Raw genomic sequence first — 19,688 nt, 5'->3', positions numbered from 1 at the left:
ATTCCTTCTGCTCTTGAAGACCAGCAGGGCTGTAATGACCAGCCGACCCGCCCGTACTGGGAAAGCCAGGCTCCAGAAGGCCCCTAAGGCGGGCCCTCCAGGAGGCCACGGGTATGTTTGGCACTGGATGGGCACCGGCAGGCAGTGTGCTCCTGGGCCTGACTTTGTGACAATTTCCAGTTTTAACTCTACCAGACACCTCCTTCTGCAGTGAAAGCAGACGCCTTCGGGGGAACCCAGCCTGAGCCAGGCTGCAGGGCTGAGGCAGTCAGGGCACTGTTCGTTCCCAGAGTCTCTCCCGAAGCAGCCACTGCCCTCTGGGGTTCTCTGTCTCATAGCGGTCCTCCCCCGGGGATGCCAGGGGCTCCAGTGCAAAGAGCTCTGCGTCCCAGTCTGTGTCGTCCCCCGAGAAGTTGAAGACGATCTGTCTGGAGCTCACCAGGCTGGAAGGGAGGAATGAGGTAAAGGGTTTAAGTCTGGCTTGGCTGGCCACATGGAGAAGGGACGCTCTGATTTGCCATCCTGACGGAGCCCATCAGATGCTCCCCTAGTTCTGGGCCTCGTGGAGGACAAAGCAGTATCATCATGGGGGCTGTGGGTGGACCTCAGCTGGACCGCAATGTGGCCTTGGAGGGGGAGGATGGGTGATGAGGGTTGAGTCCTGGTTTTAATATGTCCAGTACATAGTCCATTCTTATGGGAGGAAAATGCCATTTAGAAAAGCCCTGAACCCATCAGAGTTGGATGGCTCTTGTAGAAACAGAGGAAGACAGGTTGACAAGCCAAGACAGGCCCTTCTGTTGTGAGAGGTGAGGTCCCTGCAGCATGGCCTAGGGTGGCCGGATCAGGAGCGCACATACTTCTCTGAAGGAGTAAGTCATGGGGATTTGGGGGTTAGAGGTGGCAACTCGTCTTGGGAGAGAGGCCAAGAGATGGTGGCAGGAGGGCCAGGTGGGGCCCAGTCAGCGAGATGTTCTCCATCCGAGCCTGGCAATGCCCTTCTACAGCAGGGCCATCTAATTGGTTCAGTGTTGCTTCCCTCATGGTGCTATGCCCTCCTCAACCCCAAAGTCTCATTAAAAATCTGCAGCACACAGTGTGTCAGTGGCACTTGGGGGAAAGAGTGAAAGAGGATGGACAGAGCATGAGGGCTAAGTGGGCCGGAAAGGGAGAGGCAGGTCCAGAGCTCAAGGTACAGTTAGGGGTGGGGACAGTGGTGAACCAAGCTAGAATGTGAATACAAGACTATCAAAAAATGTTTTAAACTAAGACCTCCCTCCCCCCATACACAAAAGAATGATTTTTCCATGTAAGATGGGGGTTCAGGGCACCTGAGAAGCAAGCCAAGAGTCTGGTGCACATGAGAGCATCTTGGTTATGCTACGTGATCCGAGCACTCACTCTTTTTTGCAGGCTTTGGGCTTAAATTTCAACGTGCTGAAGGCCCCTTCCACAGCCTTGGGCAAATAAATGGGGTGCCTCTCGAGTCTCCTCTGAGTGCCGAAGGTCCTGCGCTCCGTGCTCCTCCGGAACTGGCCGGCTGTCGTGTGCCCAGCGACGTCCTCAGAGCATCGGCGGGGCACCCGCAGGATCCAGTTGGAGTGCAGGCTGTGCTCCCGGGAGCTGGTGGCCACTGGAAGAGAGAAGCAGGGCCTCCGGGAAAGGAGGACTCACCACGCGGAGGGGAGCAGAAGGCCACGGAGAGGACAAATCCAGCTAAGAACCCACAATACATACATACGTAAAACGAAATTCTTAGGAAGGCCCGGAGAGCCAAGCAAAGGGGATGATTCAACTCTGCAGTTATCGTTTGGGGAGACAATGCACTAGCGTGTGTCCATTAAAGACAAGCACATAGACCTACGTTTACTGACTTGGAAAATGCCCATGATGTCTTGTAAATTGTTAAGTGAAAAGAGTGGATGAAAAATAGCACAGAGATCTTGTTTTTGTTTAAAAAGAGTAATAAAGTGAGTCTGTTTAAAGCCTTTTTGAAAGGACGTACACCAAACTGTTAACAGTGATTATTAACTCTAGGTGGTAGAATTACAGGTCAAATTCTTTACTTTCTTCTTTATACTTTGGTGTATCGTTTGATTCATTTGATTTACTGTGAACATACGTCACTGTGGCTATCAGAGAAAAAACATGAAGTCATTTCCATTAAAAAATTATAACTGTGAAGATGACACTTGCGTCCTCAGTAGATTTCATTGTCCTTCCAGCAATGTCTGGATTTCCCAGGCCCGACTCTGAAAGAGAGGGCTGTTCCTTGTCAGGGGCTGCCATGGGAGAGGGGGGCAGACCAGTTACCCTGCAGGGTACAGTGAGCTTGGGGAGTGGGAATCCCCTTCCGTGAAACTCCACAGAGCCCAGTGAGAACCGAAATCTCACAGATACATGTCCATCAGGGCTAGAAAAACAACAAACACACCACAAGAATGTAATCTTTGAGCATTAAATAAAATATTTAGTATTAACAATTATTTAGTATTGGTACCAAACACTGTTGCCTTAATAACCAGGGGCCAGTAACCGCTAAATTCAATCATCATTAATACACCATGAGGGGCAAGTCGACGATGAAAGAAACTGACCGTTGAGTAATGGAATTGAAAAGTGGGCTCAACTCATGAATATGGTGGTTATTTGCTCTCCATCAGGAGACAGCCAGTGATACACCTTGGCAAGGAGAACAGCACCACCCTCGGCCTTCACCTCACTCCCTCTCCAACAATCCACACTGGGCTTGAGCAAGCACCCGCCCTCTCCTGTCTACACATCCCCACAGGGGTGGCCCATGAGGGCCACAGGGGCGGTGCTGGGGGGAGGGGTGGGGAGGGGTGACAAAGTAGGCGAAGGGTCCGAGCCGGGTCCAGCAGACAGGGCTGCCCAGAGCCAAGTTAGCTCAGGTAGGGTCACAAGCCCAATTTTTAAATATAATTTGTCTATTCCCTCTTCTTCTTCTTTTCTCAATTCTGGTAAAAGACACACAACATAGAATTGACCATGTTGCCGTCTTGTAGTGTACAGTTCAGTAGTGTGGAGTGTATTCACATCATTATGTGACGGATCTCCAGAACTTTTTCATCTTGCAGAACTGAAACTCTAAACAGACTTGTGGTTGCCAAGCGGGATGGAGTGGGGGAGGGATGGATTAGGAGTTTGGGGTTAGCAGATGAAAACTACTACATATAGAATGGATAAACAAGGTCCTACTGTATAGCACATGGAACTATATTCAATAACGTGAGATAAAACAAATGGAAAAGAATATGAAAAGAATGTATACATATGTATAACTGAATCACTTTGATGTACAGCAGAAATTAATACAACATTGTAAATCAACTATATTTCAGTAAAAAATTAAATTAGTTAAATTACATTAAATTTAAAAATCACAGCAGCTGTTTAAAAAAAACAACAACTGTAACTCTATACCCATTTAACAACCCTCCAACTCATCCCTTTCTATAATTGTTGCCCTATTGCTTTCCCTCCTGGAGCCTTACAAAATTCCACCCCATCTCTGCTGTGGAAAATGGACCACAGGGAAGGAGTTTTTGTCCAAATACAGCCTGAGGATTTAAGGGGTAGCCTGGAGTGGCAGCAGCGACGACGAAAGCCAGGGCCCCAAGTAGTAGAGCAGGCTCAGGGCCAGGCTTTGGCTTGCAGATGTGAGTTTCCATTTAATCAAAGAAAGTCCACTCCAGAGACCCCACTCCACCCACCTCCTGCCACCGGGATGGCACTCACCATCGAAGTCCACGTCTTCGTTCTGCGGGTCAAACTCAGCAGCCCGCGGCCGCTTCTCCGTATCCAGCTCTGCCATGATGGAGTCAAAGAAGGCGATGGCCTCCGCCACATCCGCGCTGAACTGCGAGTGCTTCTTGGGCGTTGCTTTCTGCTAGAGATGAAGGGCAGAGAGGAGAAAGCAGAGCTGCCTGAGCCAGCCTTGGGGCGCCCACACGCAAGTGACATGGAAAGGACCACATGTTACTGAAACTAAACCAATGTGACGTGACGACTTTGCAGGTAAATTTGAATACGTGCCCTTGAAAGGAAGGTAGATACTCCAGATCCACACTTGCTGTAGGTCAATGGATTTCGGATTATCTCCAGGAGGGGGAGTGAAAGGGTGGGTAGATCTGCCTCTGTCTTGGTCAGGGACTGTTATTGACCATTAGGCAAAATAATTTGTCTTTCTTCGGCCTGTTGCCTGCTGATAAACCCAATTAGGAGATTGTACAGTTCCTTAGATAGGCGATGAGATGCTCACAGCAGGAAGGAGGGGACGAGATATGTTGAAAATAAAATACTCCAGAAGAGTTTTCAGGACCTAACGTGGCCAAATTTCGGTTCAATCATGGAATAAGTTGAAGACAAATTGGTGTGATTGTTTGAACAGTGTAAGGAATAATATTGGGTTGGCCAAAAAGTTTGTTCAGGTTTTTCCGTAACATCTTTAAAGTAGTTTTAAAAAAAATCTACAAAAAGCCTAACCACGTTCCAGGTTCTGTCGTGACTCATTCCTCATGATGTTAGCATCACCATCACCATCATCACCATCATCATCATCATTCTCTTCACAACAGCCCACAGTCAGTCACCAGCGACCGGCATCACGGAAGTTCAAGCACCATGGTGGACTTCAGTGGAGAACTCATGATGTAGGCACAGAATCAGCATGTGAACTAAAAAAAGCTCCCTGAAGAATTTAGGAAATAAGAGAACTCAGGGAGAAAAAAGAAAGACAATATGTGTTAACCTGGGCTATTTGGACCAAATGTAGAGTTCCTTTATTTTTTGTGTGCACTTTGAAAGTGGGATGGTATTAAAAAAGTGGGATGGTAAAAAAATCACTTTCATTAAAAATGAAAGTGATTTAATTACAGATTTGCATGTTAGGAAACTAAAGGATGACATCTTTATATATGAATAAGATTTTGGTAAAATGTATGCATTTTGTACCACTAGGAAACATTTGTACCACTAGGAAGCCATGAGGCTTGCAGGATCTCAGTTCCCCGGACCAGGGAGCAAACCCATGCCCCCAGCAGTGGAAGCACAGAGTCCTAACCACTGGACCACCAGGGAATTCCCAGGAAATTTTTTTTTTTTTTTTTTTTTTTTTTTTTTTGCGGTACGCGGGCCTCTCACTGTTGTGGCCTCTCCCGTGGCGGAGCACAGGCTCCGGACGCGCAGGCTCAGCGGCCATGGCTCACGGGCCCAGCCGCTCCATGGCATGTGGGATCTTCCTGGACCAGGGCACGAACCTGTGTTCTCTGCTTCGGCAGGCGGACTCTCAACCACTGTGCCACCAGGGAAGCCCCAGGAAACATTTTTAAATAGAGGATTTTTTCCTCTTATATTTGTAAGGAGCATTCTTAGAGAAAAAATTTGGAGAACCACAACATACACTGAACCTTTTCTGTTAAAAGTGGAAAACTATTCACATGTAGTTATCTCACCCCCTTCAAAGAGCCCATTAAAATGAAAGTGGGTGGGGGAACGTTGAAACCCAGTGTCAAAGAGAACAAGAGAGAGGTCATCAGTGAGAGAGAGATTTCCAAGAGCTCCTGCCAAATGGAAAGCAGTTGAAGCAGGGGAATTGATGTAACAGAGCAGAGGGACCGCCCTCCCAGAGAACTATGGGTGGATGAAGCAGCTCAGAAGGGAGACAGTTTGACCCTTGGAACCAGAAATGCTCCAGACTTGGCAACACCAGGCACACCAAGGGTTGGAATGAAAAACTGAGGGGCTAGTTGAAAGTCTGTATGAGCACAGAAGGCTGGGCCACCAGCATCCTTCCTGCAGGCAGATAACAGGAAGACTCATATCTGGAGGCAGGTCCATACGCTTTTATCCTTCCTGTGTTTTCTCTTGCTGTCCCTCTGCCTTGAATGCCTTATCTGGCCAAGTCCTATCCAACCATCAAGATGTGGCTGAGACAGCTCTTTCTCCAGGAAGACCACCCTCTCCTGGGCTGTTTCCCTCCTCCAGGCTCCAAGGTCCTCAGTACCTAATCTAATTCTACGATAACACATATTATTTTAGAGAATTTTTTGTGAGGTGGCAGAGAGAGAAACAAAGAATCGAGAAAACCATATGATCTGGACCGAGCCCCAAAGGAAGGTTGAATATTGTTGAATAGAAATGCAAGGTCTGTAGGTTTTCCCATCTCAAAATCCATCTCCACATGGAAGGGACATCACTACGTCCCTAGTAGCAACTGCCATCAGTGTCTGGCTGAACGCAAGAGTCTCCGCCTTGCTCAGGGGCACCATATTCTTTTCCATCTGGGTCACCCTACAATGTCGTCTAAGCTGTTCATTCCTCAGTGTCCCCAGGAAGGAGACGTTGGCCAGAAGCTCAGAGCAGCCTGGGTCAATTGCTTTCATTTATTAAAAGGCTTAAAAGAGAGTCAACTTTGGTGTCTTAACTGTAAAGGCTAAGAAAACAGCAATGAGCACACTGCCAGTAGTTAGGTTAACACAAGCCCTTGACTGTGGCCTCTTGTGAATATCTCCAATCTCCTCAAGAATTATCCTCCAAGGATAATACTTACAAAATAAAAAAATAAATTACCAGCATATACATCACCACCTCAGCCACTGTACTCTCTGTCCATCAAAACTAATGCACAGGGGCTTCCCTGGTGGCGTAGTGGTTGGGAGTCTGCCTGCCAATGCAGGGGACACGGGTTCGTGCCCCGGTCCGGGAAGATCCCACATGCCACAGAGTGGCTAGGCTCGTGAGCCACAATTACTGAGCCTGCGCGTCCGGAGCCTGTGCTCTGCAACAAGAGAGGCCGCGATAGTGAGAGGCCCGCGGACCGCGATGAAGAGTGGCCCCCACTTGCCACAACTAGAGAAAGCCCTCGCACAGAAACGAAGACCCAACACAGCCATAAATAGATAAATAAATAAATAAAAGTGATTTTTTTTTAAAAAAAATAACGGACAAAGACCCTTTCAGCTGCACATTTCGTTGGTTATTCCAAATATTCAAACATGTTTCTTGTTTGTAAAATTCCAAGCTTGAGGACTCAACACTCCCACACAGCTCACCCTCTCTGCTGTGCTTAGCAGTGATTGCCTTCCTGAGCACAGCCAGACACTGACAGATAAGCTCCTTGGCCAGCACTTAAGAGTCTGCTCTTTGGGGCCTCACATCCGGGGCTCTGCTGGACCATTCAGTACATTATCACCGTTATAAAGCTTGTTTCTGTTAAAAGAGCTTTTGGATCCTGGTGTGGCTGGAGAGTGAGACATTGGTGACATTATTTGTGGCTGACCCCTAGGTACCTGTGTGACCAAGTCTCATCCCCAAAGAGAGCTCTCCCCAACTTGCCTCAATTACCATCATCAGTTTCGCCCAAGCCCTTCATGGAATGAGGGAGGAACATAAATAAATGAAAATGAATAAACAGTTGCTTTCCTTCCTTCCTTAGCTCTGCCTTCCTTCCCTGCAAATGAAAGCACCACCCCTTGAAGGAGTCTGAGGACCCAGTTGGGGGCGATGATGGTTATGAATGGTTATGACTCCCCCCTCATCTCTGTCCGGGCAGTTCTCACAGTGGAGCCCAATCCCAGCTGGAGGTTGGACCCTCAGTGGATGCTCTTAAAGAATCTCTACACTGGCCCTTTCCCAGATCAATTAATTTAGATAACCAGGTGATTCCAGTGCAGAGCAATTGAGACCCTCTGCTCTCTGAGGATCCAGGCACAGAGAAGGCAGCAAGAGGGGCTGTGCTCCCACCTCGGGGTCTGGTTTAGGATGAAAACCTTAAATACCAGTCTCATGCCCTGAATTTGCAAGAGCAGACAGGAGTGCCTCCATGAAGACAAGGACACAAGGGACGGGACCCAAGGGGACACAGCTCAATGAAGGAAGAGGACAAAGCGCCTGGATTACAGGGCCCGGACCCTTATGTCCCTGTGTTTTTCCCATTGCTCAGCACATAGAGACCAGGTAAGGGGACCCCACCCCCCCTGCCCCATCCCCTTACTAGCTACAGGTATGAGGGCATCCCACTCATAGGCGTGCACCTACCTTTCCCACCCAGTCCCCAAACGTGACCTAAATCACCTCCTGGCTTGGGGGGGAGGGCAATTTCCTCTGCTTGTATTCATGCAGTTTTGTTTGCAATCTGGGTGTAATGTTTGGTATTCATCTCTGCTAGTCTTCATTTTGACTAGACATCAAGTTGTTTGTTTCTCTCTCCATCATTTCTTTTTGAAAACACAAGCAAATGTGTATTAACCCACTCTTTAAAAAAACAAAAGGTAGCATACGATATCCCCCTGTGAATTGCTTTCTTCACTTGGTGTATGCTAAGAATAACTTCACAGCAGTAGAGATTCTCCTCTTCCCTTTGAATAGCTGCACAGTTCTTCACTACACAGACACACTGTAGGAATGAACTACAGTCCCCTATTGTTAGAGCTTCGGGTTGTTTGAAATCTTTTGCTGTTATAATTAGTGCTTACACATACATCATTTTGCACTTTGCCAATAATACCCTAGTATAGGCTTCTAACTGTAAATATTCAGCTCGTTTTACAGACAGAACGGTAATCATCAAGTGATCTGGCAGGTCAGTTAAGTAAGATTTGGTTAACAAATCTATTGTACTTTATAAAGTATACTTTTTTTTTTTTTTTTGCGGTACGCGGGCCTCTCACTGTTGTGGCCTTTTCCATTGCGGAGCACAGGCTCCGGACGCGCAGGCTCAGCGGCCATGGCTCACGGGCCCAGCCGCTCCGTGGCATGTGGGATCTTCCCGGACCGGGGCACGAACCCGTGTCCCCTGCATCGGCAGGCGGACTCTCAACCACTGCGCCACCAGGGAAGCCCTAAAGTATACTTTTAAATGTCTCCAAACGAATTTTGTGATGATTTATCTGCGTACCAATGAAACTGTGGGTAATCATCAGTTAAATCCATTTCACCTGTAACCTGTCTTCCCGCATCAAGGTTGTTTTAATTGTTGCTACAAGACTTGCCTGTCCTCCAAGAAGCATGGAGCCTAAACAAGGTGTTTGCCTGAGTTGTTTTCCAGAAACTTGCCATCACCTGTGTCTAGTTGGAGCTGAGCCAGTTAAGGCTGGAAAGGACTACCAACCCTCCAACCGGGCATGCGCGAGTCTGCTCGGTGACATTTTGACATCAGAGGGCTGAGAACTCCACCCTCAGAGTGTGCTAGGTGCCTCCGATTTTGGACGTGCAGAGGCCTGTAGGCTAGTTACACCTGCACAGAACAACAATTACCCCAACTTTTCCTTAGTTCCCCACACCCCAGACCGCCCGGCTTCTTTAGCCCCTTGCCTTCCAGGAGGTGGATTTGAATTTGTTCTCCTGCCTCCTCGTTTGGCTGCCTTGTGAATAAACCCTCTCTTTGCTGCAAATCTCGGCATCTCGGCGTTCGGGCTTGCTGTGAATCAGGCAAACAAGCCTGGTTTGGTACCACCAAGGCTAATCTACAAGTCCAGGCTCCCTGGGCCTTTTCAAGTCCTAGTTTAAACTCAGGCTGATTCCGGCTTTTCCTGCCTTTCCCGCAGCTTCCATGGGCCTTTCTGGCCTCTGCTACGACCTTCTCTTGGTCTCCAGCCAAGACAACTAGCACAAGAGCTGCACGACTGAGGCTCAGGGTTCAGGGCTCAGGCTAACATCACAGAAAATCTACTTTACAAAGCAGGGGTTGCACAAAGTGGGACGTCAGTCATCAACACCCCTGGGTGAGACCCAAATAGTTCTCCCTCTCTGAACTCAGAACTCGAAATAAAAGTGGATTGCCCCGCCCTGCCACCGCCCCGCCCCCCCACCCTGATCTTGACTTTTTCCTAGCCCAGAACTGAACTGCTTTGGAAAGGCTGCGTGTAATGCAGGCTGCTTCCTGTGGCACCTGCTCAGACCTGGGTTTCGCAGGGCTCATGTTCCTTCGCCAGCAGCCCTTCTGCAGCCCCAGGGGAAGGCGCTTTCTCTGAAAGCCATCTGTACTGCATTGCCGGCTCCCCTCTAACCTTCAGTGGCCTTAAGGTTATCATTTTCCAAGCCTCCCTGTCCCACCCCCTCACAACAGGCCTGGGTCTTGGATTACTTTCCCCGGATAGAACACTTGCATCTTTCCAAACCAAACTCCACCGTATTTCTCATTTTAATTTTTGAGTCCCCCAAGGCGGTTTATTTTTCTGCCTTTCGTATCACCTCCCATCCTGCCTGGTTTCACCTGCCCTTGGGGTACTTGGGCTTCTCCAATCTGTTTACTTTCTTCTGGGATCTGTCAGTATTTGTCTGCAAGAGATCTGGATGCTACAAAATGAACTTCCAGTTGTAAACGGAAGTATTTTGTCAGAGGTTAGGGTAGGGGGACATTCTAAACCCAGCCAGCGTCAAGAGGACCATCTAGCCTCCTTCCCTCCTCCTCCTGGCCTCACTCCCCGCCACCTCTTCGGAGGGCCAACTCACATGGTACCTCCTTTCCGAAGCTTTCACTCATTGCAGCGGACAGACCCACACACATCTTTTCTAGGCTCATATTCTGCCTTGTGTGGACAGCAACGTTGTACTGTACCCTCAGAGCCCCACACTAGACCCGTGATCCTTAACCTCGTCCATGAAATAGCTTTGGCAAATAGCACTCACAGATAAGACTGTCTTTGGATAGACGCTCACTGCCAGCCACTACCTACATGAGACAAGTTGTCGGATATACCCAACTTCCAACATTCTTGTTGTAATTCTACCTGTTTCTCTTCCAACACACCAGTGTGGTTCAGGCAGTGATGCTGAGAGTTGCAGCTTCAGATTATGGGCTGCATCAGGGCAGGCGGACTGTCTTTCCATCTATGAATGTGGAACACCTATTTCAATGCCTGACATGGAGTGATTTGTTAAATGAATGAATGTATGCTATATGCATGCCATTATCATATGTTTATATTCTCCAACCAGTTTGCATGTTGCTAATGTATACTTTTGGATTTAACTTAGCAAATTTTGAGAACTCTGTAATCCTTATTTTTATGGAGTCTTATAATACTGTTTTGAGCTAATCATACCTGGAAATCAAAATGTCAGTTCATTGTGATGAAATTTCCAGGATCAAATGTGGGACTGGTCTGGATTGGAGAGATCATTTTCCCTTGGATCATTCAGCTGGGTGAAATGAAATGCAAAACAGCTCAAATTATCCACAAGCAATTTAATGTCCTCAAAAGAAGCTTTTCAGGATAAACCTTAAAAGCTCTAATACATCCTCTTTCCTTCTGCCATCCTTGAAATGGCTATTCAAGATCAAGTCCAAAGCAATACTTATCTTATCCTTTTTTTTGGCTGTGCCAGGTCTTAGTTGCGGCACGTGGGATCTTCTTTGTGGCACGTGGACTTCTTAGTTGCGGCATGTATGCGGGATCTAGTTCCCTGATCAGGGATTGAACCTGGGCCCCCTGCATTGGGAGTGCAGAGTCTTAGCCGCTGGACCACCAGGTAAGTCCCATCTTATCCCTTTTATATTACCTCACCTACGGAAATGTGTACCCATCATTGAATAGGGGTTTGTGATAAGAGAATAGGAGCTTAAGAAATGAGAACTGTAAATCTGAGATGCAAATAACTTGGGAAAATGTATAATCGCTGAAATTTAAATACATATGTACACATACCCACATCCAGATTTTCAATAGATACGCTAATGGTAGACTTGTCAGAGCTGAAGGAAAAAAATAGTGATATAGACAACAGAGCTGAGAAAATCAGCCCAAAGAGATAAAAAGAAAGAACGAGGTTTGTCACACGCTGTAGTATAACTAAACTTGGGAATTACCTCTCATAGCTAAACATTACAATCATTTTGGAATCGTAGCTGCATGTCTTTTGTCTTTGGTATTAGAGGTTTCAGACTCACAGTCTAGGCTTGGTCTTTTTTCTCCCGCTTTATAATCTGAAGTCCATTGTTTCCTTTGCTAGGACCTGGTAACTCCTCCCCTTAAATATCACCTAAGTGACCATTTCACTTTAGTTCAACACTAAGTGAAGATTTTTTGCTCACACTTATCAAACTGTTCGAAGCCTAACTAACAGAACTGAATTAATATGCTTGAAACATAGTATAAAAATCTTCACGCCCGATACGTGAAACATCACAATCCAACGAGAGAAGGGGTGGATTTGTCCATAAATGGTGTTGAAACTTTGCTATTTGGGAAAATTTCAAGTTGGATTCTCACATCCCACTACATGTAAAAATAAATTGCTGAATAGATGAGAGGGTTGGGTTTTTTTTAAATGGAACTATAAAAAAAGGAGAAAAATGGCAAATATGAAACTGACCTTGAGCCATAGAAGGACTTTCTAAGCACGAAGCAAAGAAGTATCAAAGACAACAATCGACATATTTGACTACATAAAAATCAATAGTATTTGTAATGATAAAATTGTACTATTAAGTAAAATTAAAAGATACATAACTTTGAGAAAATATTTTTAAGACATGTGGCAGACAATGTACTCACATCCTTAATATGAGTCCAGATAAATAAAAATATTTAGTAGAGCCAAAAAGTGTATAAAGACATGAATGGGCAATCCATTAAACAAGAAGTACACATTGGTTTGATAAAATAAAAGGGTCATTTGCTTAAGCAATAATCCAAAAAAAAGTACATAAAACAATGCAGTTAATCTATTATTATCAGTAAACTTTAAAAATTAATGACACTACTTGGTGCTGATAAAATGCAATAAGAAGGGCTTTCTAACTCACTGTTGATAAAAGTGTAAACTATAAAATATTTCTGGAAAACAATATGTAGAAGAATCTTTAAAAATGAATGGCCTTTCACCTTTGGCCCACTAATCACACTTTTAGGAATCACTGCTGAAAAATGCCTTCTAGACAGAGTAAGATGAATTTATTTATAATGTTTAACAATTGTTTAAAGAATGTGAGTTGTTAAATTTTTTGCCATTAATACTTTCAGTTTTCAAAAACTAGTTAATGAGACAGAAAAGAACCCACAATATAAATTATAAAAAAGCATATGGTATGAGCCAAATTTAGTAAATTTATACGTATACACACTTTAGGGTTGCCAAATTTAGCAAATAAAAATATAGAATGGCAGTTAAATTTCAGTTTTATATAAACAGTGAATAAATTTTTAGTATAAATAGATACCAAATATTATATGGACATAATTATACTACAAAAATCCATCGTTTATCTGAAATCCAAATTTAAATAGGCATCCTTTATTTTACCTGGCAGCCCTAAAATACATATCTGCAACTATACAAGAAATAAATGATTGAAAGAAAATATACTTAAATATTTTATAGTGATTGTCTCTGGATGATAGGAGATAGGATTCTAGATCATTTTTATTGTCTTCCTTACACTTTTCTGTGTTTTATAAATTTCATTTAATGAGCAAATATAACTTAATAATCGGAAACAAATGTTTACCTAAAAGAGTGTCTTTTTTGATGGTAAACTCTGATCCATTGCATGTGGGATGTTTTGATTATTAGGATCATTCCATATGAATATCCCCAAACTATATTCTACTCCATAAAAAACAAGATAATTTTCCACTCACTGAAAACCACAGACCTATTACTTTTCCAGGTCTTCCATCAAATTTTGTAAAGTTCCATTCTTAAATTACAATTGGAGCTTCTCAGGTTATTAGTTTATTGAGCATCTACTATATGCCTGGAGCTGCACTAGAGGTTGGAGATAAAAAGAGAAATAAGACATGGTGGCCCCACTCAATGAGCTCACAGCCAGTAGCAGACATAGCAAATGAACAGACAATTATGGTGCTGTGTGCTGACTGCTGGGTGCTAGGTGCTGAGTGCTGAGATAAGGGTCAGACCCAGAGAGGGGGGAACATCCACTGCATTAGATTGTGGACATGAGAAATGGCTTCCTGGGGCAGTGCTTTCTCTGCTCTCTTAAAAGACAAGAAGTTAGCCAGGTGGGCGGGGTGTGGTAGAGAGGAAAAACGGAAGCCGTAGTACTGTACTGTTTCTAGGCTGAGCAAACGGCACATGTCTGGGAGGTAGATTGGGGAATATAATTACCTGTCGTGTGGTCTGACTGAGAGGGGCTGCAGGAATCGGATGCTCTGTTATCAATGATTATTTTACTGTCTGCCGTCTTCTGGAGAGCGCTGCCAGGCATAATAGAATAGTCTTTGCAGCTCATATTGAATGTTCACTGCCCTTCAACTCTGCCAACCAGATACAGGCCAAGTGATAGAGACCTCCAGTAACTGATGCTCACAGGAAACCTGCACTTTAATATCACTGTGTTTTTGCAGAGAGTCCCCCTCAACAGATCTGAAAAATAAATCCCAGTGGTATGGAAGAGACTCAGAACCTTCTTCCCATTGCATATGCAATTTATATATGGATGATTTGGAATGTTTTTAGATGAATTGGTTTCAGATCTTTCTACCACAGAGGAGAAAAGAAATCTATTTGCTGTTGACTTGGTCTTATTTCATGAACCAGGATTGAATGGCCAATGATAGAAAATTGATTCTGAAAGTTAACTATTATCAGAACAAAACTACTTGAAACAAAAATCAATCACTTTTGGCAGGCATTCTCCGTAATTCCACTGGTTCTGTTTAAATCATTCTTGTAGCAGGTGAATTTCTTTAGTTGGAGCAGGGTGGGAGGGGGGTTGGTGCTGGGAGGGGTGTGCATTTTGCAGCTGGTTCATCCAGGCAGACATATCGGGGATCGAAGCTGCTCAGAACTATATGATTCACAGGTGAATTAATGAAATTTCTTCTGGCTGTGGTGGGTGACCAGGAACCCTGGCTTTGGAAAATGTCAGCCCAAATCTTCTGGGGAGAGTTCCTTGGGGCACTGCAGGCAACCCAAAACTGCCTCTCTGGCAGCACAGACACTGTGATCCACCCAGGTCCACTTAGGTGGCCCCGTTCTCACAGAGGGATGCTGGCTGTTTACCTGTTCATCTGGCTTTAAAACCATGGGGAGCTATCCTCAGTGAGGACCCCAAATGCTGATGAGCACTCCGGGCAAAGTCAGAGCATAATCTCAAGCTTTTCCTCCTCATGTCCCATCAAAACCCAAGCTCATGGACCGTAAAAAGGAAGGAAGTTCTGACACAGGCTACAACATGGATGAACCTTGAAAACACTATGCTAAGAGAAAGAAGCTAGTCACAGTGTGACAGATACTGTATGATTCCAATTATATGAGGTTCCTAGAATAGGCAAATTCATAGAGACAGAAAGTAGAATACAGGTTTCCAGAAGTTGGGAGAAGGGGAAATGGGGAGCCACTGCTTTCTGTCTAGGATGATGAAAAAGTTCTGGGAATGGATGTAGTGGGCTACACAACACTGTCCTTAATGTCAGTGAATTGTACACTGACATTACTGTTGAAAAAATGGTTCAAACGGTAAATTTTAAATTTTTTATGAATATTTTACTTAAAGAGGATATTATATTTTAAGAAATAAAAGATCATTGTCAAACCTTTTATAAAAACACTCTCCTGATTCCTAAATGAAGTGTTTTTAGAGCCTCCATGACCTCTTAAGGAATTCATTTTCTAGTGTTCTACTAATATACTTTCAAAAAGTGTTCTAAAAATATATTAATTAGGGCTTAATAGACTTTTGGATGAATTGTTATGGGTTTATATAAATGATCATTTGGAAAAGCTCAGAGAAAGCTCTGATGTAAAGAACTCCGATTATTGTCTGGCACTTAACCATTTGAAAGGTGTCCAGCGTTACACATTTTTCTTTAAAAGAAATTTATATAGGGCTTCCCTGGTGGCGCAGTGGTTGGGAATCCACCTGCCAATGCAAGGGACACAGGTTGGAGCCCTGGTCCGGGAAGATCCCACATGCCACAGAGCAACCAAGCCCGTGTGCCACAACTACTGAGCCTGTGCTCTAGAGCCCGCGAGCCACAACTGGTGAGCCCGTGTGCCACAACTACTGAAGCCCACGCACCTAGAGCCCGTGCTCCGCAACAAGAGAAACCACCACAATGAGAAGCTCGCGCACCGCAACGAAGAGTAGCCCCCGCTCGCTGCAACTTTAAAAAAACAAAGTCACTTTCTGAGTACTGAGTGTTAGGACTTAAATATAGGATTTGGGGGAGACAAGATTCAGCACATAACAGGGGGTCAAGGGAAAAGAACAGAGTTTGCCCTAAATCTGAACATCAGCAAGTATTTTCTACCAATGCAGGAAGGTGATGACATTCCTGAAGGAAGGGCCTTTCCGGATCCCCTGCCCCTGCCATGCACAGAGAGCCAGGAAGGCCACCTTGCTAGCCACGGAGACCGCACCCACCATTTCTCAGGCATGCCCAGCAGACAGCTCTTTCTTTGGGAGCAATAGGGAAAGAGAGCAGCTTGTCTCTAGGCTCCTATACACCTCCTGCACCATACATTTCAGAGCAGTGAACACTGGACTCCCTAGTATGTGCCAGGTCCTGTCACAGGCCAGATCTTGCTTCCTCCTCACAAGGTATATTCTTATTTCCGTTTGTATGCTCCAGAAATAGAGGCCCAGAGAGAGAAACTTAACCTGACAAAGGCACACAGCTGCTAAATACAGACCTAAAATTCAGGCCTTGATCTGACTAACTCCAAAGCCATTTTAAAACTCTTTCCTGACTTATTTCACTAAGCATAATATTTTCTAGGTCCATCCACATTGTTGCAAATGGCAGTATTTCATTCTTTTTTATGGCTGAGTAATATTCCATTATATACATATATCTCACATCTTCTTTATCCACTCATCTGTTGAGGGACACTTAGGTTGCTTCCATGTCTTGGCTATTGTAAATAATGCTGCTATGAACAATGGTGTGCGTGTATCTTTTCAAATTAGTGTTTTCGGGTTTTTCAGATATATGCCCAGGAGTCGGCTTGTTGGATCACACGGTAGCTCTATTTTTAGTTTTTTTAGGAACCTCCATACTGTTTTCCACAGTGGCTGCACCAACTTACATTCCTACCAATGGTGCAGGAGGGGTCCCTTTTCTCCTAGAGAATACCACACTTAGTGAAATAAATCAGACAAAGAAAGACAAATACTATATGCTGTCACTTATATGTGGAATCTAAAAAATAATACAAATGAATGTATATGCTAAAGAAACATACTCACAGATATAGAAAACAAATTTATGGTTACCAAAGGGGAGAGGGAGGAGGGGAGGGACAGACTACTATACACAAAATGGATAAGCAACAAGGATTTACTGTGTAGCACAGGGAATTATACCTATTATCTCGTGATAACCTCTAATGGGATATAATTTGCAAAAATACCGAATCACTATAGTGTATACCTGAAACAAACACAATATTGTAAATCAACTATACTTCAAATAAGAGCAAACAAACATAAAACCTCTCTCCTGGTTACACCATGGTAAGAGACATCTCCTGAGGAAATCCCTACACTGCCTCATGCCTGGGGCCTCTTCACAGCCATCCCTACAGGGCCAGGACTGGTGTTCTACCTCTAACCCCTCCCTCTGTCTTCAGAGGCTGAACTAGGAATGGAGCTGGGAGGAAGAGTGCTAGGTTCTACCAAGAAAGGACTCCATTCTGCAGGAAAATGTAGTGCCTGGTGGGAATCTAACCAGAACTAAGAACCCCAGGATGCTCAAGCTGGAGGTCCAGAAATCATGGCAACCCCCTCTGTCATCGGAGGTGGCCCCAAAGTGGAGGGGGGGGGCTGGCCCACAAATCCACAGCTGGTTGGCCACAGGGGCAGTACTGGAACCTAAGAGTAAGACACTTTGTATGGGCCCCAACCCTGCCCTACTTCTGGAGTTCAAATGGTTATTTAAACTGCTCCCGCCTGGGATAAAATGCAGACAGTTGAAACCAGTTGGGTGAGGCCAAGCCCTAGAGATCTGATAACAGGCCAGTAGGTCACTCAATGTAAATGGGACTTGCAGGCGGGCAGGACACTGGGGGGGGCGGGGCATTGCTGGGCCACACAGGCCTGCTCTGAACACCTTGGAGCCCAGCCATCAGGAGAACAATTGGTGGCAATTTCAAAATAGCTTCAAACTTCATTTTTTTTTTAATTGAGGAAACAAAGGAATAAGTAACAGTGAGTTGGGGATCTTAGCAAAATCAGAAGAGCCTCAGCTTGGTCTTCTGCGATACAGAGGGACTTTCTCCCCCCTGCCCTTCTGGCATTTTTCATTATTGGAATTATCTCAAGAAAAGGTAATGTGTACAAACACTGTAACAAGTACGAGATAAAGGCAAGTTCTTTCTTTCACTCATTTCCTGCTTGGTCTGCCTGGGCTGGAAGCCTTCCAATGCCCAGCAAAGTTGTCATTCAATCTCCTTCGACTCACAGACTCTCTCTGAGGCTGTGCCCGAGTCCCCCCAATACTCGGGCTCACGGAACAGACAGAGCAAATCCTCCAAATGTTCACTTTTCACTGGGATTTTTAGATGTGACTGTAATCATAAAAATAACGAAAACTTGTTGGGCAGTCATATGCTGTCACTCAAATGTCATACAAGCATTCTCTCACCCGGGAAGTGGGCAGGAAGTGACAGATGTGCCCTGCAAACCGTCTGTCTGACACCAAGCCCGAGTCCTCCCCACAGGCTGCTATGTGGATGTCGGAAGCTGCTCCTTCCCGTGGTCTCCGCGTGAACACTCAGCATGGGACCAGCCATCCTTCCCAGGCTGGCGAGATGGCAATGGAGAGTGTCTGAGGTGGACGGAGCTGCCAGCCAGAAGGCGCAGATGAATTAAGCTGCGCGTGTATGATCCAGGGCTGCAACCCGCGTCAGGGGCTCTCGGAAAAGCGCTCGCGTCAACTGTACTTCTCGGCGGCGGCACTTACCTTTATTGCTTTGGAGGCGGACTTCTTTCCTCCCCTGGAGGATTTCGAGGAGGTGGAGGAGATGCCCGGGGCGCGGCTGGGCTTCAGGTCACTGAGGCTGCTCAGGTACTTTTTGCGCAATGCCAGCAGCTCCTGTAAGTACTGAAGGCAGTCCTGGGTGCGCGAGTACATCCACGCGCGGTCCCCCTCCTGCTGCAGGTAGTACAGGCTGGTGTCCATACTGCTGGCGCTTTTGTATTTCTTTAAGGACTCGCTGAACTTCTCCCCGTGGTCCCCGACCACGTACATGGAGCTGCTGCGGATCAGCCTCACCGCGGGGCTGGCGCAGTCGTAGTAAGGGCTCTCCGCCACCTCCGCCTTCCTCTGCGGGCCGGAGTGAAAGATGGAGTGGAGCTTTCTGAGCATGGTGCTCGATTTCTCTCTGTGGGTGCCTTCCAGCTGCCTGCGCAGCGCCACTTGATCTAGCTGGGGGCCCAGGAGCCAACGTGCAGGCCTCCTGCCATCTGTCTTCCCGGAGGCCTCTGATTCTTGGAATCCCAGCGAGTGTGGGCTTGGTCAGGTGGGCGACCCGGGCATCTCTCATGGGGGGGACCTTACATCCAATAACCAAAATGCCATAAACCACCTGAGGACGCGAGGGAGCGCGCTGTGAGCTTAAAAGCAAGCTCCCTGGCTGGCTTTACGCGCCATTTGGTGCGCATACCTTCCACGCTCTTCCATCGAAGGCCCCAGCTGGATGCAGAACACGTGACATTGCGTTTCCTGCTGAGCTATTTTCTCTCTTTTTCCTTCTTCATT

The 19,688-nt window shown here is 45.8% G+C and overlaps 1 protein-coding gene across 1 annotated transcript; it reads right to left on the bottom strand.

Moving 5' to 3' along the window:
* Nucleotides 1-268: 268 nt before the first annotated feature.
* Nucleotides 269-19,420, bottom strand: LOC309974543 (uncharacterized protein C13orf42; the record flags this gene model as incomplete). Its single annotated transcript, XM_082859200.1, has 4 exons — nt 18,891-19,420; nt 3,760-3,907; nt 1,402-1,633; nt 269-443 (listed from the first exon to the last, which is right to left on the bottom strand). The coding sequence occupies exons 1-4, from the start codon at nt 19,293-19,295 to the stop codon at nt 269-271; spliced, it is 960 nt and encodes a 319-aa protein (XP_082715326.1). The 5' UTR covers nt 19,296-19,420.
* Between the last annotated feature and the right edge of the window lie 268 nt (nt 19,421-19,688).

The sequence above is a fragment of the Leucopleurus acutus genome (assembly GCF_964270905.1).
Source record: "Leucopleurus acutus genome assembly, chromosome: 18".
NCBI classification, from domain to species: Eukaryota; Metazoa; Chordata; class Mammalia; order Artiodactyla; family Delphinidae; genus Leucopleurus; species Leucopleurus acutus.
The sequence above is the reverse complement of the archived record's forward strand: the minus strand, read 5'-3'. Positions and strand labels throughout refer to the sequence as shown.